This window comes from Camelus bactrianus, chromosome 3 (genome assembly GCF_048773025.1).
Source record: "Camelus bactrianus isolate YW-2024 breed Bactrian camel chromosome 3, ASM4877302v1, whole genome shotgun sequence".
Taxonomy (NCBI): domain Eukaryota; kingdom Metazoa; phylum Chordata; class Mammalia; order Artiodactyla; family Camelidae; genus Camelus; species Camelus bactrianus.
In genome coordinates this window covers 137,233,717-137,259,063 of record NC_133541.1, presented here as the reverse complement: position 1 = coordinate 137,259,063, position 25,347 = coordinate 137,233,717, and the positions used below count along the sequence as shown (strand labels likewise).

General features: G+C 48.0%; 1 protein-coding gene and 1 long non-coding RNA gene across 2 annotated transcripts; one reads left to right on the top strand and one right to left on the bottom strand.

Moving 5' to 3' along the window:
• Nucleotides 1–9: 9 nt before the first annotated feature.
• Nucleotides 10–3,975, top strand: LOC141577155 (uncharacterized). The gene is made up of 2 exons (XR_012505799.1): nucleotides 10–615; nucleotides 1,443–3,975. It is a non-coding gene; the product is annotated as an uncharacterized LOC141577155 (long non-coding RNA).
• A 12,563-nt stretch (nucleotides 3,976–16,538) lies between these two features.
• Nucleotides 16,539–23,995, bottom strand: LOC141577154 (GDP-fucose protein O-fucosyltransferase 2-like). The gene is made up of 4 exons (XM_074361273.1): nucleotides 23,817–23,995; nucleotides 22,195–22,431; nucleotides 18,942–18,999; nucleotides 16,539–17,344 (listed from the first exon to the last, which is right to left on the bottom strand). The coding sequence occupies exons 1-3, from the start codon at nucleotides 23,926–23,928 to the stop codon at nucleotides 18,983–18,985; spliced, it is 366 nt and encodes a 121-aa protein (XP_074217374.1). The 5' UTR covers nucleotides 23,929–23,995; the 3' UTR covers nucleotides 16,539–17,344; nucleotides 18,942–18,982.
• Between the last annotated feature and the right edge of the window lie 1,352 nt (nucleotides 23,996–25,347).

The window sequence follows — 25,347 nt, the reverse complement described above, 5'->3', positions numbered from 1 at the left end:
AGCTTATAGTGTCGCGTGTAATATTTAAGTCTTTAAGCCATTTTGAGTTTGTTTCTTTTTGGTTTTTTTTGCGACTCTATTGTATGCTTTTGATTTGTGGTTACCTTATTCTTCAAATATATCAGCCCATTACTATATCTATTTCCTTTAGACTGATAAACACGTAGGCTCCAACACATCCTAAGAATAACGAAGAAAAAAAAGAAAGAAAAAAATCTACATTTTCTTGCTCCCCTCTCCCATTCCCAACTTTTTTTATTTTGATGTCCTTTTTCATTTTTACATCTTTATGTTTATTCTCTTGCAACTCGTTATTGCATTTCCAACTATGGTTTTCCTGTTTCTATAGCATCCTGCTTCCTTTCTGTTTAGAATAGAACCTTTTAATGTCTCTGTTAGGTTCAATATTGCTGAGTTATCTCACCTCCCCCTCCCCCCTTCCCCCCAGGCCTCTGAATCCTCAGTCCAGGGAAGCTAAACCATTCTAGCCTTCATCGGTTCTGGGAAAGCAATTTTCAGAGTGGGAAAAGACATTGAAAAATAATATTCTGTGAGTTGCATTCTACCCTTGCCCAGAGATGAGAAACATCTGAAGGTGGAGGAAAACAGTTGGAGGTGGGGAACACAAAGTCTTTTCTCCTTTTGCTACTGAAGAAATGATTGCTTTTGTAATTAGTGATGATGCCCTTTAAATTGGTGAGATCCAGATTCCACAGGTTCAGCGCCTGTGAACAACCAGCTGGGAGAAAGCTCTCTAGGGCCCCTGCAGTGGGAAAGGCAGCCCCTCTGAGCACCTGTTGTTCTGTATTCTTCCTGCCTCCACGCGGGTTCCCTAGGCACTGTGAAGGACGATGCAGTTACCCAAGGTGGAGGACGGGGAGACCCCTGCTGTGTGGCGAGCCACAGAAGCCCACACTTGAAGGACAAAATGTAGAGTAGTGGGGCGGTCATAGGAACAGGGGATGGTTGAGACCCAGGATGGTGTCCTGGAGTCCAGCAGCCAAGGCTGGTGGGGCAGATGGGGCCCTGGGGCATGGGCAGTCCTTGAGGGATCTGAAGCAAAGATAGGAACCAAGAGACTGGATTCGTGTGGGGGTACGGCACCCCTTGGAGGCTGCGGGGCAGTTCAGTGGGCCCAGGGGGAGCGGACACTTCCCCAAAGCTGGGTTGACAGGTCACAACCAACTCACTGGGGACCGAGAGGCACTGAATCATTTTTAACTTTTTGTCCCTCTTCCTGGAAAAGAAACTGCTGCCTGTTAAATAGCCTGTGTCGTTAGTGAGAATTAAAGACATGAAGCAAGATTGCCTCAAAAGTCATCCATTGTTTAGTTGTTAATAAGGGTCAAATGAAAACTTGAATAGATGAAATGAAGCATTCATCAGAGGATTTGAAACTCCTTTAAAATAAAAATTCTTGCTGCCTTTGTTCTTCATTTCAGGGTTCACTTGGTGATAATAATCATAACCAAAGCAACAGCAAACCCTTACAGAACTCTGTACTTCTGTTCCAGGAACGCTGTGTTCATGACAACCCAATGAGTTGGCACCACTATAAGTTCCACTTTAAAGGTAAGGACATTCATTAATCACACGGCTAATAAATGGCAGAGCTGGGACTTGAACCCGAGCTCTCTGGCCCCAGAGACCCCTCTCAGCCCCTTCACTGCAGCTCATCACTTGGCATGCCCGACACAGGCCAGCATTTACGAGCAGCGTGACCTTGGCCAAGGCTGCTTCACTGCTTGGTCTCTGATTCCTCATCTGTAGAATGGGGGTGTGGGCAGTGAACTCTGTGAGCTCAGTGGTCACTTCCTCCAGCTCTGCAATTCTACTGCTTTGAGTTAGTATAGTAAGTATCCGAGCCCCTACATGGCCCACACTTGGGCTGGCGCTTTGCTAGGCCCTGGGTTACGGAGCAAAGTAAGATCCGCCTGCTCCTCCGAGGAGCCTGTGTCCCTCCACGGCAAACAGCTGCGAGGCCCAGGCTCCCTCGCTGGCGGTCGGGGGCTGGGCAGGAAAGTCTGATAAGAGAAGATGGAGGCAGAACCCCTCCGGGAACAGTGGTGGCCACACAGCTCTCAGGAGCGAGAGCCTCTGTCCAGGCTGCTGAGAGGGGGATCCTCATGAGGCCAGTAGTCCCCCCAACCTAAGCCCTCAGGACAAAGATCCAGCCATCCCTGCAGTGTCACCATAGAGCCAGTCCATCCTCATCACTGTGCCTCTGTGCTCCTTTGTCCTGGGGCCTCTCTTCCCCCTACACCCAGAAGACTCTTCTCCCTCTCTTCTCTGAGTGCCCCCTCACTTCACCCGTGGTCCCTGCTTCCTGGGCCACCATCACTGGAGTTGACGCTTTGCACCTTCACAACCCCCGTTTGATCAGGAACCTGGGTTGGCCTCCTTGTGCTCACTTTCCACCTTCAGATGATTGCTCCTCCCCTCGTGGGAGCACATGGAAAACCCAGATCCTTTCCTAGCAGTGCCTGCCACCCTGGCCTCCCTGCTCATCTGCCTCAGTCAGGAGCACCTGGACCACCAGCTCTGTATTGCCTCGCCTCCTACCATCAAGACGTCAAAGTTCATTCTCCTTCCACCACCCAGTATGGTCATTGTAGGGTCTTCTTCTCTGTCAGCCTGAGCCAGCCACCCCCCATTCACCCTACCCCCGGGCTCATACCCGGGCGTGTCTCCACCCAAGGTCCAGCCTCTCTCCTTTAACTGCCCACCTCTAGCCGTCCAGCTTCTTCTCCACCAGCCTCCCTGGCCCTCCTTCACCCTCACTGGGGCATCATGCGCTGACTCCTCTGCTTTCCTGCCTGTCCACGTTCCTCTTACTTCCACTTCCCCACCTTCCAGCTCTGCATCCACAGTCAGCACTCTCTTTATGACAGACAAAACCCCCTTGAGCCTTGACCTTTTCAGTTCCTCACCAGGCCGACTTCCATCTCGGTTCACCCAGCTCTACTTGTTCTGAGCCTGCAGGCAGCAGGCTCTCCCAGCACAGATTTCCAAGACTACAAATCAATGCCCACCATGTTGCCGCTGCCAGGCAATCCTCCAGGATTTCTCTAGTGAGCACATTTCCCCACTTATCACTCAGTGGTGTCAACATTCTCTGCTCTCTGCACACCTCTAACCTTCCCTCTGTCTCTTCCCTGACTCCCAGCAGATGGCCTTGCCTCCTGCTTCAGAGAGAATGACATGTCACTGGAAAGGAACTCGCTCACCTGCAGCAAACCTGCTCACCTCACCTTTTATCTGTCCCTCTCCCACCTGGACTCTAGCTGTAGTTGTTCTTAATTCAGTGAGTTTAGTTGACATATATATACACAGTGAAAAGCATAGCACACTATCGGCTACCTTCTAGGGGTTACTTTTTCAATTTAACATGGAGTGTGTGATTCATCCACTTCATTGCATGTACCTGCAGTTCATTTGTTTTAACTGATCTTAAATGTTGTGTGTGTGAAAGTAACACAAGGCAAGGGTAAGCCAGGATTCAGGATGCTGGTTACTTCCTGTGAGAAAAGGCCAAGAGCAGGATAGGGAAAGAGGACACAGTATGTCACTGTCAATATTCCTGTTATGATGCTGGGTGATAGGTTCATAACTGTGTCTTATAATATTAATTTTAATACATAAATACCTCTGACAGGCACCTAAGATGAGAATGTGTCATGAACCAAGACATACAATGGGTAATATTACATCATTATTGTTATGTAATCTTGTTATATTATATATTAATCATAATCTTACATTATTTGTTATGGGTTATATATTATATAGATGCATGAATTATATATTATGTGTATAAACACCTACATATGTATTATATACTATCTGCTAATAAATAAACAGAAGATAATATGCTAGTATATCTTCTATTATGTATTATTTAATAAATAATAACATACTCTATCCTGTTATATGACATGGAACATAATCTTTAATAAAATAAGAAATCTGTCAATATATATTGGTAATTAATAAAATTAAAAAAAACAGCCCGCAGCTTTTAACACCGACACCGCTCCAGCTGTCACTGTGATTTCTCTTCCCTTTCATGGCCGAGGCCCTCACAGTGCTGTCCGTTCCCCCTTTCATCTCCTTATCCTGAACCTTCCTCCTCCTCCCATCCCATGCTGCCTTCTGCCCCGTGGCCCCTCTAGTCACCAGCGGCCTCTGGGGCACTGACCTGCGGGCACGGTCTCAGGCCCCAGCTCACCTGCCTGTCCGCCGCCTCTGCCACCGCTGGTGGGGGCGGGGCAGGGGTCAGAGTGCACCCCTTGTCCTGGAAGAGAACACAGCACAGACTGTGACCAGCAGCAGGTGTGGCCCAGAACTGCAGGACTTGGGGGAGAGCCAGACTGTCTGCATCCAGACCTGGGGCACTTGGAGTGTGAAGAAGCCCCGTCCTCACTGCCCCTGAAGTGAGGAAAACACCCTCAGGTGAGTTAAAGTGCTTATGACCTAGGTCTGTTGGCTGGAAAGGACAAACGGGCCCCTAAGGGGAGGGTAGTTGATGTTCCAGGCCCCACCAAAGCCCTAAGGGCTGGCGGGGAACCAGGCTGGACGCTCCACTGGACCCAGTGCCCCCTCGGGGGTGGGGCCTTCGGGAACAAGCAGAAAGCCCTCTGTCTCTGGGGGGGAACGGGGCAGTGTGGGAGCATCCCTGCAGCGAGTCAAGTGAAGTCAGGGCCTGTGGGATCCATTTGTATGGCCACATCGAGCCTCAGCAGAAGCCACAGCAGGAGTGGATTCCTGTCTCTCCAGCTGTCATCCTCGTGTCTGAGTGCCAGGCTTCAGACCTGATCCCCTGGGGCGCTAGGACAGTTATAGACAGAGGCGGCTCGGGGAGGCCTCAAGAGGGTGGTACTGGCCTTCCTGCCAACACGATTACATGAAGATCAAACAGTCCATCGATGGGAAGAAAATAAGAACCATGGTCACCTCTGGACCCCAAGCTTAGACGTGGTGCATGGGGGACATCTATCGACAATTCAGCGAGGTTCTGGCCAGAGCTAGAGGCCAGGGCAGCAAGCCGGGAGTGACACTGGGGAGCATCATTGTGCAGAGGCTGGACTGGGTGTCTGCAGGCTCCTCCCAGGAGAAGCCTCAGAGTTTGGGAGGTGGCTAACATGGTTCCTTCATGTCACCAGCAAGTGGTGCCACCTGTGGAAAATCAGCTGTGATCCTGAGATGGGTCAGCCCTGGGTGATGTGATAAAGGCTCCTACAAGAGGGGGCGCCAGATGGACAGTGAACCAACCAACAGGCTGATGAGATTCCCACCTGTGTTTATCGTGCTTTCGTAGCCAAGAATGAGGAGAGAGTTGAATGGCTCACCATGAATATTTTAACAACTTTAGAGAGTTCCATGTCTCACTGCATTTAAGTGTCACCTGGAAGAATTCAAGCAGTGTCTAGACCCAGGGGAGGCAAACGGCCTCTCGGTTCCTCTTCAACCTGGCAAACCCAGCAGCCCTCTATGGCCAGACCTTGGCAAGTGCCTTCCCTTGTTATAACAAAACCCTTCCCCCGCACGCCTGTGGTAAGCTTTTGTTTTTTTTAATTAATGGGAATGAAGGTACCTTACAGCCTCCACAGACTTTTCCTTAGGGCTTCTCTCCTTAGACCCGGGCCCCCCGCTGCCCTGGGTCCTGCACTGCAGAAGGTTCCCCTGGCCCTGACACTTCCTCTGGCCACGCCCTCCATCGGGTGGAGTCAGCAAGGCCAAGGGGACATGGTCATTGGCTCCATCCCATGCTCTAGAAACCCAGGACGCCGAATGCCCTGCCTCAGCAGCCCCTGACCCATTTCTAGTGCCTGCACCGGCTCTCCCCGGAGTTCAGATTCCCAGGACTCACAGAGAGGCCAAAGGGCAGCTGTTTGCATGGAGGTTATAGGCAGAGCCCGGACGTGAAATCTGAGTGTCCCCCTGTGCACATCCAAGGCCACTTATGGCAAGGGATGGACCCAGCATTGGGAAGAAAAGGGTCAGGCTAGTGATCAGAGTCTGGGAATCAGCTCTCCCCACACACTCACTTTCTTTGCAGGACTCCCCTGAGTCTGGTTGTTCTAATTTTGAACCTGGCCTTCCCCCTTATAATGAATGTATATTTGTAAAGGCAGGACTTTAGAACCTACTGCACTTAAAATGTTTAGATATATAGAATGTGAGCTCCCAGGTATGCTCTGGCCCTGCACTTCCAAGGGTCCAGAGCATTTATGTTGGCTCTACTGAGACTGTAAGTGGCAAAGACCATCTCCAGAGAGGAGGGGCTCCTGCTTCACAGTCCGAAGTCAGGATCTTCTGAGCGGATAAAACAATGGACACTGAGACCCTCAATTGTAAATTGATTTAGAATAACGCCAAAGGTGTGTATGACATGTGTGTGCGCACGCACGCACCTGGGGAATTGTGTGGTACATGACTGTGAGTGTGTGTGTGGCTGTGCGCGCACGCGCCTGGGGATGTGTGTGGTTGTGTGTATGCTATGTGTGTGTGTGGTACATGAGTCCATGTACGTGTGTGTGTAGGGAATGTATGTGGGCCAGAGTCAGTGCGTCTGCACGTGTGTTTGTGTGTATGTGCATGCATTAGTATTAACAGTAGAAGCTGTCCTTTAGAATTATGAAGTAATAAAATTTGTATGATGTCTTTTGCTGTATAATTCAAAATTAAAAATATCTTCAGTCACTAGAAATTTATTCCCCCCCGATTCTGACTTTATTTTTCCATATTGATATGTCTTCATTTTACTGATGAAGAAACTTAGCTTAGAGATGTTAACTGACTCAACCAAGGACATGGAGCTCGCGCACCCAGGGCCAGGACGCAGTCCAAGCCACGCTGCTCCAGAGGCCTGGAGCCCTACTCAAGATCACACGTTACCTCTTGGCGGGGGAACAGATTCTGATGGGCTGTGGCCAGCGTGCAGGCTGCCCAAACTGGGGACACGGGAAGCCGGGCAGAGAGTACCAGACAGCAGAGAAGAGTGAAGCCCTGCTCAGAAATTAGATAGGTTCCTAGGTCTTGGATGAGTAAGGAGGCTCACTGCTCATCCTTGATCCCTTTGCTGGTGGCCAAAAGGGACCAAGGTCCACGAGAGCACTTCTGGGAGCTACCTGCCAAAACCTGCAAAAGGACTGCTCAGGACTGGCTCTGCAGTAGGAGCAGAGGAAGGAAATGTCACCTCTTGGTGGACATTATTGGTGATGGCAGTAGGAGGCCTAGCAGCCTCGGTATAGTGGTGGCAGGACAGGGTCCTAGTGGATGATCGTTTTCACCTCTCTTAAAAATCATTGCTTCATATATTGTATCCATTTTGTGGTTTATTTTAGGGTGGTAAATATGGTCTCTGTTACTCCATATTAGCTGGATTGATTAATTTTTTTATTGTTAATTTTCTCTTCAATGATTTGGAAGCTATATTGCCTTTTAATGAAAATTCTCTCTAAATTTTTATAAATCATCTCTAAGTTCATAACTTTATATGTAATTGGGCCAGTATTCCTATAACACTATCAAAACTGAAATAACCTATTAGATCCTGTTCCTCAATAATGATAAATTTAGCATATTTTACCTCTCTGCTGTTCCAGATTGTGTGTGTGTGCTTTTGTGTGTGTGTGTGTGTGTGTGTATGTGTCCTCCAGTTACTATGTTTAGACAGTTGCTTCCAGTTTGTTATATTAACAATGAAATATAGCTATAAACTTCCTGGATTTCATTGCTCACTACCACTATTTAATACCATGTCTTTCCTACTTTTGAGTTATTTACTTATCGGGATTTTCAAATCAACTGGACACATGATTGGCTAAGTTTTTTCGAGAAGTGGACTTGGAACACTTTCATGTCTATATGAAGCTTTATGTTCTCCTCCTCAACAACTCTCAGGGTGTTGTTGATGGCCCAAGCCTTGTTTTAAAATATGGCATTGTTTTTCATCACCAAAAAAACAAAAAAGTTTTCTTGATTTAAATTGCTGTCTTTTTATGACTGGCTAGTCTTTTCTGGTGGATAGAGATTTACTTAACCTTCCCCCTTCTTTTCGCCATAACTCGGATTCACTGAGATGCATGTTTTTACCATTTCTCAGACGGGCTTCCGCTTTGACTTCCACTTTAAACCATCACCCCACTCTTTTGCTCCATGCTTATTCCTGAAAAAGTGAGCTCTCTATCGGATTAAAGGTGGTTCCCGTCAGAGATGTGTGGCTCCCTGTCCAAAGGTCCAAATGAAGAGAAAAGGAAAGATTCCTGTTTCTGGTGGTTACATTTTGTCAGCTTAGAGATCTAGTTATCCGTGTGGCTGCGGTGGAATCTGCAATATCTTGGCTCAGAGTTTCCTTTTTCTGGCTTACTAGGGGAGCCGCAATAGCTGGGGTCACGGCGCTGTGGCCGTTGTCAGGATCCCGGAACTGAGGCAGCCCCTCTCTCCCCTTGTTATTTTGATCTTGCCAACTGGGCCCCAGCTATGCGAACCCTGCATCTGGCGGCCAGGATCGCCCCCCACGTGACGTGTCCCCAGTTCCTCGGCGTCCCTCACTGCTATCAGCTAGCTCCAGTAGGGTGCGAGCTGGCTTCCACTGCGGTCTTTCCTCCTTCCTCTCCAGGCAGGCCGTCCTTTCCCACTAGATGTCCCTATACTTTCTCTCCTGTGCTACATAAGCTGAAGGAATTCCTCAGGGTTTCCAGCAGGTACATGGCGCTCTTCTATGTTTGGACCCCTTCAGTGCTTGTAGTGGAAATTTAGGAGGTGGAAAGGAAGAGCTTGGGGGTTCTCCGTATCTAGGGGCTCCCTATCCAGCAGATTCAACTAACTGTGGTTTGAAAATATTCGTGAAAAAACAGTTTCAAAAAGCAACACTTGAATTTGCCATCATTGACAACTACTTACATAGCATTCATGTTGTATTAGATACAGTGAGTAATCCAGAGATGATTTGAAGATATAGATAAAGTACATGGGAGGGTGCACATAAGTTCCATGCAAGTCCTATGCCATTTTATACAAGAGGCGTCAGCATCCATGGATGTTGACTTCAGGGGGGAGTCCTGGAACCAGTGCCCCATGGTTACCAAGGGATGACTAGAAGTCCAGGCTCCTTATCCCAGCCTGTCAGGTCCCCATGTGGTCTGAAACCTACCTGTACCACACTTCCCTTGTCACTCTCCTCCAGCCCTGGCAGACTGTCCTTTGATTTTTGAACAGGCCACACTCACTGTGCTTCATATCTGGCCCCTAGAAATACCCGTTACTTTCTGAGCATGGCTCTGCTTTCACAAAAAGGGCTGCATTGTCACTAGAGAAGACACTGTGGAATTTCCTTTAAAAACTGAAAATAGACTTAACTCATGATCCAGCCTTCCCACTCCCGGGCATATGTCAGAAGAAAACTCTAATTCAAAAAGTCACATGCACCTCAATGCTCAGAGCAGCACTATTTATAATAGCCAGGACATGGCAAAAACGCAAATGTCCGTCGACAGCTGACTAGATAAAGATGTAGTAGTATATTTATACAAAGGAATACTACTCAACCATTAAGAAGAACAAAATAATGTCATTTGCAGCAACATAGATGGATGTAGAGATAGTCATTCTAAGTGAAGTAAGCCAGAAAAAGGGAAGAATGCCATATAATATCACTTATATGTGGAATCTAAAAAAAAGACACAAGTGAACTTAACTACAAAAGTGAAACAGACCCACAGACATAGAGAAACAAACTTACGGTTACCAGGGAGAGAAGGGGATGGGAAGGGATAAATATGGTAATTGGAAAAGTGTCCCTCTTGGAGAGTTATGGAAATGTTAGCTATCTTGATTGCGATGATGGTTTTCTGGGTGTAGACATCTATCAAATTCATCAAATAGTACATGTGAAATATGTGTAATTTACTATACAGGAAGCGTACCACAATAAATATGCCTGTAAAAAAAAAAAAAAACAAGAAAATATTGGCGGCATTGTGTCCTACGTTTTTATGTGTCTTTAGTGAGTGGGTCTTCAATTTTCCGGTCTGCCATATTTTCTGAACCAGAAGTGCCCTCCTTCCCTTTTCTTTGATAAACTGTCAGTGGGTGGCATTTATTCCCGTGGCTTCAACTGCTCTCTGTCCACTGATTAACAGTCAAATATTTTCCAGCAAGGACATTTCATTTCAGTCCCAGAAATATACTTATAATTGACAAGTAGACATGCCTTTGTTTGAAGAAGTAAACCTAGTTCTGAGCGAGTGTAAATTCAAACACACAGAGCTTGAGATTTTTATGGGCTAATCAAGTGGGAATGTCTACTTGTCAATTATAGGTATATTTCTGGGACTGAAATGAAATGTCCTTGCTGGAAAAGATTTGACAGTTAATCAGTGGACAGAGAGCAGTTGAAGCCACGGGAATAAATGCCACCCACTGACAGTTTATCAAAGAAAAGGGAAGGAGGGCACTTCTGGTTCAGAAAATATGGCAGACCGGAAAATTGAAGACCCACTCACTAAAGACACATAAAAACGTAGGACACAATGCCACCAATATTTTCTTGTTTTTTTTTTTTACAGGCATATTTATTGTGGTACGCTTCCTGTATAGTAAATTACACATATTTCACATGTACTATTTGATGAATTTGATAGATGTCTACACCCAGAAAACCATCATCGCAATCAAGATAGCTAACATTTCCATAACTCTCCAAGAGGGACACTTTTCCAATTACCATATTTATCCCTTCCCATCCCCTTCTCTCCCTGGTAACCGTAAGTTTGTTTCTCTATGTCTGTGGGTCTGTTTCACTTTTGTAGTTAAGTTCACTTGTGTCTTTTTTTAGATTCCACATATAAGTGATATTATATGGCATTCTTCTCTTTTTCTGGCTTACTTCACTTAGAATGACTATCTCTACATCCATCTATGTTGCTGCAAATGACATTATTTTGTTCTTCTTAATGGTTGAGTAGTATTCCTTTGTATAAATATACTACTACATCTTTATCTAGTCAGCTGTCGACGGACATTTGCGTTTTTGCCATGTCCTGGCTATTATAAATAGTGCTGCTCTGAGCATTGAGGTGCATGTGACTTTTTGAATTAGAGTTTTCTTCTGACATATGCCCGGGAGTGGGAAGGCTGGATCATGAGTTAAGTCTATTTTCAGTTTTTAAAGGAAATTCCACAGTGTCTTCTCTAGTGACAATGCAGCCCTTTTTGTGAAAGCAGAGCCATGCTCAGAAAGTAACGGGTATTTCTAGGGGCCAGATATGAAGCACAGTGAGTGTGGCCTGTTCAAAAATCAAAGGACAGTCTGCCAGGGCTGGAGGAGAGTGACAAGGGAAGTGTGGTACAGGTAGGTTTCAGACCACATGGGGACCTGACAGGCTGGGATAAGGAGCCTGGACTTCTAGTCATCCCTTGGTAACCATGGGGCACTGGTTCCAGGACTCCCCCCTGAAGTCAACATCCATGGATGCTGACGCCTCTTGTATAAAATGGCATAGGACTTGCATGGAACTTATGTGCACCCTCCCATGTACTTTATCTATATCTTCAAATCATCTCTGGATTACTCACTGTATCTAATACAACATGAATGCTATGTAAGTAGTTGTCAATGATGGCAAATTCAAGTGTTGCTTTTTGAAACTGTTTTTTCACGAATATTTTCAAACCACAGTTAGTTGAATCTGCTGGATAGGGAGCCCCTAGATACGGAGAACCCCCAAGCTCTTCCTTTCCACCTCCTAAATTTCCACTACAAGCACTGAAGGGGTCCAAACATAGAAGAGCGCCATGTACCTGCTGGAAACCCTGAGGAATTCCTTCAGCTTATGTAGCACAGGAGAGAAAGTATAGGGACATCTAGTGGGAAAGGACGGCCTGCCTGGAGAGGAAGGAGGAAAGACCGCAGTGGAAGCCAGCTCGCACCCTACTGGAGCTAGCTGATAGCAGTGAGGGACGCCGAGGAACTGGGGACACGTCACGTGGGGGGCGATCCTGGCCGCCAGATGCAGGGTTCGCATAGCTGGGGCCCAGTTGGCAAGATCAAAATAACAAGGGGAGAGAGGGGCTGCCTCAGTTCCGGGATCCTGACAACGGCCACAGCGCCGTGACCCCAGCTATTGCGGCTCCCCTAGTAAGCCAGAAAAAGGAAACTCTGAGCCAAGATATTGCAGATTCCACCGCAGCCACACGGATAACTAGATCTCTAAGCTGACAAAATGTAACCACCAGAAACAGGAATCTTTCCTTTTCTCTTCATTTGGACCTTTGGACAGGGAGCCACACATCTCTGACGGGAACCACCTTTAATCCGATAGAGAGCTCACTTTTTCAGGAATAAGCATGGAGCAAAAGAGTGGGGTGATGGTTTAAAGTGGAAGTCAAAGCGGAAGCCCGTCTGAGAAATGGTAAAAACATGCATCTCAGTGAATCCGAGTTATGGCGAAAAGAAGGGGGAAGGTTAAGTAAATCTCTATCCACCAGAAAAGACTAGCCAGTCATAAAAAGACAGCAATTTAAATCAAGAAAACTTTTTTGTTTTTTTGGTGATGAAAAACAATGCCATATTTTAAAACAAGGCTTGGGCCATCAACAACACCCTGAGAGTTGTTGAGGAGGAGAACATAAAGCTTCATATAGACATGAAAGTGTTCCAAGTCCACTTCTCGAAAAAACTTAGCCAATCATGTGTCCAGTTGATTTGAAAATCCCGATAAGTAAATAACTCAAAAGTAGGAAAGACATGGTATTAAATAGTGGTAGTGAGCAATGAAATCCAGGAAGTTTATAGCTATATTTCATTGTTAATATAACAAACTGGAAGCAACTGTCTAAACATAGTAACTGGAGGACACATACACACACACACACACACACACAAAAGCACACACACACAATCTGGAACAGCAGAGAGGTAAAATATGCTAAATTTATCATTATTGAGGAACAGGATCTAATAGGTTATTTCAGTTTTGATAGTGTTATAGGAATACTGGCCCAATTACATATAAAGTTATGAACTTAGAGATGATTTATAAAAATTTAGAGAGAATTTTCATTAAAAGGCAATATAGCTTCCAAATCATTGAAGAGAAAATTAACAATAAAAAAATTAATCAATCCAGCTAATATGGAGTAACAGAGACCATATTTACCACCCTAAAATAAACCACAAAATGGATACAATATATGAAGCAATGATTTTTAAGAGAGGTGAAAACGATCATCCACTAGGACCCTGTCCTGCCACCACTATACCGAGGCTGCTAGGCCTCCTACTGCCATCACCAATAATGTCCACCAAGAGGTGACATTTCCTTCCTCTGCTCCTACTGCAGAGCCAGTCCTGAGCAGTCCTTTTGCAGGTTTTGGCAGGTAGCTCCCAGAAGTGCTCTCGTGGACCTTGGTCCCTTTTGGCCACCAGCAAAGGGATCAAGGATGAGCAGTGAGCCTCCTTACTCATCCAAGACCTAGGAACCTATCTAATTTCTGAGCAGGGCTTCACTCTTCTCTGCTGTCTGGTACTCTCTGCCCGGCTTCCCGTGTCCCCAGTTTGGGCAGCCTGCACGCTGGCCACAGCCCATCAGAATCTGTTCCCCCGCCAAGAGGTAACGTGTGATCTTGAGTAGGGCTCCAGGCCTCTGGAGCAGCGTGGCTTGGACTGCGTCCTGGCCCTGGGTGCGCGAGCTCCATGTCCTTGGTTGAGTCAGTTAACATCTCTAAGCTAAGTTTCTTCATCAGTAAAATGAAGACATATCAATATGGAAAAATAAAGTCAGAATCGGGGGGGAATAAATTTCTAGTGACTGAAGATATTTTTAATTTTGAATTATACAGCAAAAGACATCATACAAATTTTATTACTTCATAATTCTAAAGGACAGCTTCTACTGTTAATACTAATGCATGCACATACACACAAACACACGTGCAGACGCACTGACTCTGGCCCACATACATTCCCTACACACACACGTACATGGACTCATGTACCACACACACACATAGCATACACACAACCACACACATCCCCAGGCGCGTGCGCGCACAGCCACACACACACTCACAGTCATGTACCACACAATTCCCCAGGTGCGTGCGTGCGCACACACATGTCATACACACCTTTGGCGTTATTCTAAATCAATTTACAATTGAGGGTCTCAGTGTCCATTGTTTTATCCGCTCAGAAGATCCTGACTTCGGACTGTGAAGCAGGAGCCCCTCCTCTCTGGAGATGGTCTTTGCCACTTACAGTCTCAGTAGAGCCAACATAAATGCTCTGGACCCTTGGAAGTGCAGGGCCAGAGCATACCTGGGAGCTCACATTCTATATATCTAAACATTTTAAGTGCAGTAGGTTCTAAAGTCCTGCCTTTACAAATATACATTCATTATAAGGGGGAAGGCCAGGTTCAAAATTAGAACAACCAGACTCAGGGGAGTCCTGCAAAGAAAGTGAGTGTGTGGGGAGAGCTGATTCCCAGACTCTGATCACTAGCCTGACCCTTTTCTTCCCAATGCTGGGTCCATCCCTTGCCATAAGTGGCCTTGGATGTGCACAGGGGGACACTCAGATTTCACGTCCGGGCTCTGCCTATAACCTCCATGCAAACAGCTGCCCTTTGGCCTCTCTGTGAGTCCTGGGAATCTGAACTCCGGGGAGAGCCGGTGCAGGCACTAGAAATGGGTCAGGGGCTGCTGAGGCAGGGCATTCGGCGTCCTGGGTTTCTAGAGCATGGGATGGAGCCAATGACCATGTCCCCTTGGCCTTGCTGACTCCACCCGATGGAGGGCGTGGCCAGAGGAAGTGTCAGGGCCAGGGGAACCTTCTGCAGTGCAGGACCCAGGGCAGCGGGGGGCCCGGGTCTAAGGAGAGAAGCCCTAAGGAAAAGTCTGTGGAGGCTGTAAGGTACCTTCATTCCCATTAATTAAAAAAAACAAAAGCTTACCACAGGCGTGCGGGGGAAGGGTTTTGTTATAACAAGGGAAGGCACTTGCCAAGGTCTGGCCATAGAGGGCTGCTGGGTTTGCCAGGTTGAAGAGGAACCGAGAGGCCGTTTGCCTCCCCTGGGTCTAGACACTGCTTGAATTCTTCCAGGTGACACTTAAATGCAGTGAGACATGGAACTCTCTAAAGTTGTTAAAATATTCATGGTGAGCCATTCAACTCTCTCCTCATTCTTGGCTACGAAAGCACGATAAACACAGGTGGGAATCTCATCAGCCTGTTGGTTGGTTCACTGTCCATCTGGCGCCCCCTCTTGTAGGAGCCTTTATCACATCACCCAGGGCTGACCCATCTCAGGATCACAGCTGATTTTCCACAGGTGGCACCACTTGCTGGTGACATGAAGGAACCATGTTAGCCACCTCCCAAACTCTGAGGCTTCTCCTGGGAGGAGCCTGCAGACACCCAGTCCAGCCTCTGCACAATGATGCTCCCCAGTGTCACTCCCGGCTTGCTGCCCTGGCCTCTAGCTCTGGCCAGAACCTCGCTGAATTGTCGATAGATGTCCCCCATGCACCACGTCTAAGCTTGGGGTCCAGAGGTGACCATGGTTCTTATTTTCTTCCCATCGATGGACTGTTTGATCTTCATGTAATCGTGTTGGCAGGAAGGCCAGTACCACCCTCTTGAGGCCTCCCCGAGCCGCCTCTGTCTATAACTGTCCTAGCGCCCCAGGGGATCAGGTCTGAAGCCTGGCACTCAGACACGAGGATGACAGCTGGAGAGACAGGAATCCACTCCTGCTGTGGCTTCTGCTGAGGCTCGATGTGGCCATACAAATGGATCCCACAGGCCCTGACTTCACTTGACTCGCTGCAGGGATGCTCCCACACTGCCCCGTTCCCCCCCAGAGACAGAGGGCTTTCTGCTTGTTCCCGAAGGCCCCACCCCCGAGGGGGCACTGGGTCCAGTGGAGCGTCCAGCCTGGTTCCCCGCCAGCCCTTAGGGCTTTGGTGGGGCCTGGAACATCAACTACCCTCCCCTTAGGGGCCCGTTTGTCCTTTCCAGCCAACAGACCTAGGTCATAAGCACTTTAACTCACCTGAGGGTGTTTTCCTCACTTCAGGGGCAGTGAGGACGGGGCTTCTTCACACTCCAAGTGCCCCAGGTCTGGATGCAGACAGTCTGGCTCTCCCCCAAGTCCTGCAGTTCTGGGCCACACCTGCTGCTGGTCACAGTCTGTGCTGTGTTCTCTTCCAGGACAAGGGGTGCACTCTGACCCCTGCCCCGCCCCCACCAGCGGTGGCAGAGGCGGCGGACAGGCAGGTGAGCTGGGGCCTGAGACCGTGCCCGCAGGTCAGTGCCCCAGAGGCCGCTGGTGACTAGAGGGGCCACGGGGCAGAAGGCAGCATGGGATGGGAGGAGGAGGAAGGTTCAGGATAAGGAGATGAAAGGGGGAACGGACAGCACTGTGAGGGCCTCGGCCATGAAAGGGAAGAGAAATCACAGTGACAGCTGGAGCGGTGTCGGTGTTAAAAGCTGCGGGCTGTTTTTTTTAATTTTATTAATTACCAATATATATTGACAGATTTCTTATTTTATTAAAGATTATGTTCCATGTCATATAACAGGATAGAGTATGTTATTATTTATTAAATAATACATAATAGAAGATATACTAGCATATTATCTTCTGTTTATTTATTAGCAGATAGTATATAATACATATGTAGGTGTTTATACACATAATATATAATTCATGCATCTATATAATATATAACCCATAACAAATAATGTAAGATTATGATTAATATATAATATAACAAGATTACATAACAATAATGATGTAATATTACCCATTGTATGTCTTGGTTCATGACACATTCTCATCTTAGGTGCCTGTCAGAGGTATTTATGTATTAAAATTAATATTATAAGACACAGTTATGAACCTATCACCCAGCATCATAACAGGAATATTGACAGTGACATACTGTGTCCTCTTTCCCTATCCTGCTCTTGGCCTTTTCTCACAGGAAGTAACCAGCATCCTGAATCCTGGCTTACCCTTGCCTTGTGTTACTTTCACACACACAACATTTAAGATCAGTTAAAACAAATGAACTGCAGGTACATGCAATGAAGTGGATGAATCACACACTCCATGTTAAATTGAAAAAGTAACCCCTAGAAGGTAGCCGATAGTGTGCTATGCTTTTCACTGTGTATATATATGTCAACTAAACTCACTGAATTAAGAACAACTACAGCTAGAGTCCAGGTGGGAGAGGGACAGATAAAAGGTGAGGTGAGCAGGTTTGCTGCAGGTGAGCGAGTTCCTTTCCAGTGACATGTCATTCTCTCTGAAGCAGGAGGCAAGGCCATCTGCTGGGAGTCAGGGAAGAGACAGAGGGAAGGTTAGAGGTGTGCAGAGAGCAGAGAATGTTGACACCACTGAGTGATAAGTGGGGAAATGTGCTCACTAGAGAAATCCTGGAGGATTGCCTGGCAGCGGCAACATGGTGGGCATTGATTTGTAGTCTTGGAAATCTGTGCTGGGAGAGCCTGCTGCCTGCAGGCTCAGAACAAGTAGAGCTGGGTGAACCGAGATGGAAGTCGGCCTGGTGAGGAACTGAAAAGGTCAAGGCTCAAGGGGGTTTTGTCTGTCATAAAGAGAGTGCTGACTGTGGATGCAGAGCTGGAAGGTGGGGAAGTGGAAGTAAGAGGAACGTGGACAGGCAGGAAAGCAGAGGAGTCAGCGCATGATGCCCCAGTGAGGGTGAAGGAGGGCCAGGGAGGCTGGTGGAGAAGAAGCTGGACGGCTAGAGGTGGGCAGTTAAAGGAGAGAGGCTGGACCTTGGGTGGAGACACGCCCGGGTATGAGCCCGGGGGTAGGGTGAATGGGGGGTGGCTGGCTCAGGCTGACAGAGAAGAAGACCCTACAATGACCATACTGGGTGGTGGAAGGAGAATGAACTTTGACGTCTTGATGGTAGGAGGCGAGGCAATACAGAGCTGGTGGTCCAGGTGCTCCTGACTGAGGCAGATGAGCAGGGAGGCCAGGGTGGCAGGCACTGCTAGGAAAGGATCTGGGTTTTCCATGTGCTCCCACGAGGGGAGGAGCAATCATCTGAAGGTGGAAAGTGAGCACAAGGAGGCCAACCCAGGTTCCTGATCAAACGGGGGTTGTGAAGGTGCAAAGCGTCAACTCCAGTGATGGTGGCCCAGGAAGCAGGGACCACGGGTGAAGTGAGGGGGCACTCAGAGAAGAGAGGGAGAAGAGTCTTCTGGGTGTAGGGGGAAGAGAGGCCCCAGGACAAAGGAGCACAGAGGCACAGTGATGAGGATGGACTGGCTCTATGGTGACACTGCAGGGATGGCTGGATCTTTGTCCTGAGGGCTTAGGTTGGGGGGACTACTGGCCTCATGAGGATCCCCCTCTCAGCAGCCTGGACAGAGGCTCTCGCTCCTGAGAGCTGTGTGGCCACCACTGTTCCCGGAGGGGTTCTGCCTCCATCTTCTCTTATCAGACTTTCCTGCCCAGCCCCCGACCGCCAGCGAGGGAGCCTGGGCCTCGCAGCTGTTTGCCGTGGAGGGACACAGGCTCCTCGGAGGAGCAGGCGGATCTTACTTTGCTCCGTAACCCAGGGCCTAGCAAAGCGCCAGCCCAAGTGTGGGCCATGTAGGGGCTCGGATACTTACTATACTAACTCAAAGCAGTAGAATTGCAGAGCTGGAGGAAGTGACCACTGAGCTCACAGAGTTCACTGCCCACACCCCCATTCTACAGATGAGGAATCAGAGACCAAGCAGTGAAGCAGCCTTGGCCAAGGTCACGCTGCTCGTAAATGCTGGCCTGTGTCGGGCATGCCAAGTGATGAGCTGCAGTGAAGGGGCTGAGAGGGGTCTCTGGGGCCAGAGAGCTCGGGTTCAAGTCCCAGCTCTGCCATTTATTAGCCGTGTGATTAATGAATGTCCTTACCTTTAAAGTGGAACTTATAGTGGTGCCAACTCATTGGGTTGTCATGAACACAGCGTTCCTGGAACAGAAGTACAGAGTTCTGTAAGGGTTTGCTGTTGCTTTGGTTATGATTATTATCACCAAGTGAACCCTGAAATGAAGAACAAAGGCAGCAAGAATTTTTATTTTAAAGGAGTTTCAAATCCTCTGATGAATGCTTCATTTCATCTATTCAAGTTTTCATTTGACCCTTATTAACAACTAAACAATGGATGACTTTTGAGGCAATCTTGCTTCATGTCTTTAATTCTCACTAACGACACAGGCTATTTAACAGGCAGCAGTTTCTTTTCCAGGAAGAGGGACAAAAAGTTAAAAATGATTCAGTGCCTCTCGGTCCCCAGTGAGTTGGTTGTGACCTGTCAACCCAGCTTTGGGGAAGTGTCCGCTCCCCCTGGGCCCACTGAACTGCCCCGCAGCCTCCAAGGGGTGCCGTACCCCCACACGAATCCAGTCTCTTGGTTCCTATCTTTGCTTCAGATCCCTCAAGGACTGCCCATGCCCCAGGGCCCCATCTGCCCCACCAGCCTTGGCTGCTGGACTCCAGGACACCATCCTGGGTCTCAACCATCCCCTGTTCCTATGACCGCCCCACTACTCTACATTTTGTCCTTCAAGTGTGGGCTTCTGTGGCTCGCCACACAGCAGGGGTCTCCCCGTCCTCCACCTTGGGTAACTGCATCGTCCTTCACAGTGCCTAGGGAACCCGCGTGGAGGCAGGAAGAATACAGAACAACAGGTGCTCAGAGGGGCTGCCTTTCCCACTGCAGGGGCCCTAGAGAGCTTTCTCCCAGCTGGTTGTTCACAGGCGCTGAACCTGTGGAATCTGGATCTCACCAATTTAAAGGGCATCATCACTAATTACAAAAGCAATCATTTCTTCAGTAGCAAAAGGAGAAAAGACTTTGTGTTCCCCACCTCCAACTGTTTTCCTCCACCTTCAGATGTTTCTCATCTCTGGGCAAGGGTAGAATGCAACTCACAGAATATTATTTTTCAATGTCTTTTCCCACTCTGAAAATTGCTTTCCCAGAACCGATGAAGGCTAGAATGGTTTAGCTTCCCTGGACTGAGGATTCAGAGGCCTGGGGGGAAGGGGGGAGGGGGAGGTGAGATAACTCAGCAATATTGAACCTAACAGAGACATTAAAAGGTTCTATTCTAAACAGAAAGGAAGCAGGATGCTATAGAAACAGGAAAACCATAGTTGGAAATGCAATAACGAGTTGCAAGAGAATAAACATAAAGATGTAAAAATGAAAAAGGACATCAAAATAAAAAAAGTTGGGAATGGGAGAGGGGAGCAAGAAAATGTAGATTTTTTTCTTTCTTTTTTTTCTTCGTTATTCTTAGGATGTGTTGGAGCCTACGTGTTTATCAGTCTAAAGGAAATAGATATAGTAATGGGCTGATATATTTGAAGAATAAGGTAACCACAAATCAAAAGCATACAATAGAGTCGCAAAAAAAACCAAAAAGAAACAAACTCAAAATGGCTTAAAGACTTAAATATTACACGCGACACTATAAGCTTCTCAGAAGAAAACATAGGCAAAACATTATTTGACATACATCTCAGCAATGTTTTCGTAGGGCAATCTAAGCAACCCAAGCAACAGAAATAAAAGCCAAAATAAATAAATGAGACCTAATTAAACTTATAAACTTTTGCACAGCAAAAGAAACCATAAGTAAAACTAAAAGACAACCTATGGAATGGGAGAAAATATTTGCAAAAGATGAGACAGACCATGGCTTAATTTCTAGACTATATAAATAGTCCATACAACTTAATAAGAAAAAAATAAACAACCAAATCCAAAAATGGGCAGAACAACTAAACAAGCAATTCTCTAATGAAGACACACAGATGGCCAATAGGCATATAAAAAATGCTTAATATCGTTCAATTATCAGAGAAATGCAACTCAAAACTACAATGTTATCATCTCACACCAGTCAGAATGGCCATCATTCAAAAGTCCACAAACCATAAATGCCGGAGAGGCTGTGGAGAAAAGGAAACCCTCCTACATTGTTGGTGGGAATGTAGTTTGGTGCAGCCACTGTGGAAAAGAGTATGGAGATTCCTCAAAAAACAAAAAAAAAAAAAAAAAGGCTTATCAACTAATCCAGCAATCCCACTCCTGGGCATATATCCAGAGGGAACCTTCATTCCAAAAGATATCTGCACCCCAATTTTCACAGGAGCACTGTTTACAATGGCCAAGACATAGAAGCAACCTAAACATTCACTGAAAGATGACTGGATAAAGATGTGGTATTTAGATATAACAGAATATTACTCAGTCATAACAAAGAAGGAAATAAGGCCATTTACAGCAACATGGATGGAACTGGAGATTATCTCACTAAGTGAAATAAGTTAGACAAAGACAAGTATCATATGATATCATTTATATGTGGAATTTTTTAAAAAATGATACAAATGGACTTATCTATAAAACAAAAAACAGACTCACAGACTTATAAAACAAACTTAGGAGTTTGGGATTAACAGATACAAATTACTATATGTAAAACAGACAAACGACAAGGATTCACTGTAGAACACAGGGAAGAATATTCAGTATCTTGCAACCTATAATGGAAAAGAACCTGAAAAAGAATAGACTATGTATATGTACAACTGAATCACTATGCTGCATACCTGAAACTAACAAAACAGGTGTATAACTGAAACTAACAAAACATTGTAAATCAAACACATTTCAATTTAAAAAAAATTGATAAGCTCTAAATACCTATATTCAAAAAATCTTGAACACTTCCCTCATAGAAAATTTAAAATCAGTAGCTTGAGCAGGACCAAATTATACTGGATGGGCAGTTACATATCTTCTCCAGCACGTGGCCCATGCTACACACACATCGTGTTTTCCTACAGGTAAGAACAGCCCTGACTGCACAGCGAGTGACTCTTTCTGGGACAAGGGCCTCTGTGGCAGTGGCCTCCTTGTCACCGCTGCATCTCACCAGGAGGCCAGGGTTTTCAGAGGGGAGGGGACATAGAGCTCATACACTTCAAATTGACTTCCCGAAAAAACTATGGAAAAACCAAATTCACCTGCAGTGTAGGAAACATGAGCAGGGCCCCTAAGCAGACCGACAAGCCCAAAGTAAGATGGCCCGATGTTCAGATCGGAACCAGAACAAAGACCACATGGCCCCAGTTAAATGACCACCACCTCACCTGCAACGAACTGCTCGTACTCAATGTCAGGGATGCTTCTGTTGAGACTTGGGAGGTCAAAGGATTCGGACCAGGGATCGGGGCTCTGCCAGTGGTAGAGGTGGCCCCAAGGGAATAGCACCAGTACCGGCTCCTCCATCTTCAGCAGGGTCATCAGGAGGAAGGCAATGTGGATGCAGACGTTCCTAAGGAGGTTGAAGCCCTCTGGAGGGTTGAAGTCACACAGAAGGTACCTGGCTGGGAGCAAAGGAGAGCGGGTCTTCAGGGCCAGGCCTCTGCACAGGAATCCCGGCTTAGATAGAACAGATACAACGGGAATCCCTGCACAGCCCATGGCCTAGACTCCAGACACATTCAGCAGCTTCTGGTTTGTAAAGTGGAGGCACTGCCCACCCATCTCCATGTGGCCAATTACTTCAAGTCCGGGAGCAGTTGCGGAAGACATCTTGGCATCCGTCTAACACCACTAAGCACCCGACTAGCATCTGAGCACCCGTTCTCCAGGGGCTCTCAAACTTCTTGTTCTACAGAACCCTATACACTCTTAACAATTACTGAGAACTCCAAAAGGCTGCTATTTATGTGAGTTTAATCTATCACTATTTCCTGTGTTAGAAGTTAAATAAGAAGTTAGAGAAAGTGTATGAATTCACTTAAAAATATTAACAATCTACTGTATGTTACCATTAATACTCTTAAACAAAATATATTTCTATTTTTCAAAAGAAAAATCATTAGTGAGAAGAATAGCAGTGATTTTAATTTCTGCAAATCTCTTTTGGACTGGTGAGAGCTGAATTCTCCTATCTGCCTCTGCATTCCCTGTTTTGTGATATCGCAGGCCAGGTTTTCCCTGGAAAACCCCGCAGGAACTCGGGAGAGCAAGAGTGTGCAAAAGGCAGGTGACATCCCGGCGTTTCTATGAAAATGGTCTTGCACCTCAGGGGCCTTGGATACACTTTGATAACTGTTGCCCTATCCAAGGCGAGACTCTTCTACACAAGAGCCAGGCAAGGGTCCTGGATTCTGTAATGAGTTACCGCCACCACACCCCTCCCTTCTCTGTGTGTTTCTCACAAGCTCCATTACTGCAGATGAGGATGTAATCCTCAACTGGGGCCTCTAATCCCAGAAGACTGCTAACTTCAAGAGGGAGGGTCCCATCTACCATCCCTACACCCCGCATAGTTTATTTTGAGTCAAGCCCTAGATAACTGCTTATCGGCACTGACCCTTGTGTCTTTTTCCTGAGGTTGACTGAAGGAACCAACATCTGGATGGAACTGAAATTTCCCTGCAGATAAACAAGGCTGATAAGCCTCCCCATTCCAACATCTGATTCTGGGGCTCTTCAAAACTCGGGTAAGGCCCCGCTTCATCTAAGATGGGTCCTCCGCCTGCCCTTCCCGGGGGGTTCTGGGAGGCCGCGGCCACCAAGGGCGACCCAGACTCGCGGCCCCAGCCCCAGGGCCTGAGGGGGAGGAAAGCTTGAGGCTGTGTCCAAGCCCTGCCCCGCCCCGCCCCAACACGCTCCCCGGCACCACAGCCCTCCCCGGCCACCGCCCCAACCCCGATCCCACCCCGGTTCATGTCCGCCGGCCCCGCCGACGGCGCGGACGTACGTTTACCGTCTGTGGGACGCCGCCCCAGACAGGATGTTGGCCGCCGACTGACCAGGCCAGAACTAGTCGCCCGGCCGAGCAAGCCGCCATCCCCAGCAGCAAGCACCTCCATGGTCCCGGGCAGCTGCACACTTCCGGAGCCCGCTGCCCGCCCCAGAAGCGCACGCCGGCCCGCGCAGTGCGTGGCGCCTGTAACCATGGCAACTCCGCGGGGCCCTCCCATAGCGCTTGCGTCGTGCGTCCTCCCGAGTCTAGTTGTGCGAGGGCATAACTTGCGGAGCCAATGGGAGCCAGGGCGCAGCCAGGACGGGGGTGGGGGGAGGCTTATGGGACAGCTGGGCGGGGCCGGGGAGGGCAGGGCCGCGCGGAATTCCTGATCTGCAGGTGGCGCCGGCCGGAGGCTGGGGCGTTGCTGCCACCAGTGGGCGGGGCAGCGGGGCAGCGGGGCGGGGGCACCCTCACCTGTCCGTGTGTGGGGATCAGCCTGGGCTCCGTGGCCTCCGCTTGCACCGGACGTGGACCCAGGCTACCGGTGGGCAAGATAGAGGACTGAGCCCAGGCACGCACGGCTGGCCAGTTAGGGCACCTGAAGTGCGGATCCGCCTCGCCCGCTGCCGGCCTTGGATACGCGCTGCTAGGCAGTTTCCAAGAAGACGGGATCTGTCATAAGAGGGGAGGTAGGGCTTGGGTGCCAGATGTCGGGTTGGGTGCAGTCTCACAGGAGAGCCACGGTGAGAGGGCGCAGAGCGGCCCCTGTGTTGGCGGGGCTAAGAGTTTGGGGTATAGGGTCGGGGTGGTGTGTGCCTTTCTCTGTGGTCTCCTCACTCCAGAGCAAGGGGCTCTGCTTCCCCCCTACCCTCACTGCACTCCCTGCCTTCCCCAGCACCACCTGGGGTGTGGTCATGTCGAGGCAGGGAAGGCCCAGGGAAGGGGCTCATTCAGGGGCAGGGGCCACTCTGCAGGGATGCTGGACCTGACAGCAATGCAGTGCTTCGGAACTCCCCTGGGCTGGGTTTCTAACCAGTGGGATGGAAGGGCCTTTCCTTCCTGGGGTGCATTTGGGGGAACTAGATACGTCATGAATGTCAGCCCTGATAATGGAGGCTGCGCTACATCCATTCTTGGAAAGAAAAATCAGGCCCTTCCAGCCCAGGTGACTCAGAAAGTCAGTCAGCAATGTTCGGGGTCCCCAGTTTAGGCTTTCAATTAGAGCTGAGCGGCTCAGGAGGCCAGATCCCTGTCCGTGGCTCCAGGAGTAGGCTTTCTGCTGGGGGACAGGATCCTCACAAACACCTGTGTCTTTGTGGGTCACTCCCCTCTGACAAGCTGGGAGGCAGGGTGCAGTTGTGGGAAATCGTGTTTCCATGAGGAGAGGGCCACCAAGTGGTGGGGGCACAGGAGACAGTGAGAAAGAGTCCCGCAGCCTTTCTGGAATCAAAAAACTGGCAAATGTGAAAAAGTGCATAATTTGTTTTATTGAACAGGCTGCTTATGTACGTTTGGAGGGCCAGGTTCAAGGACTCTGCATCCC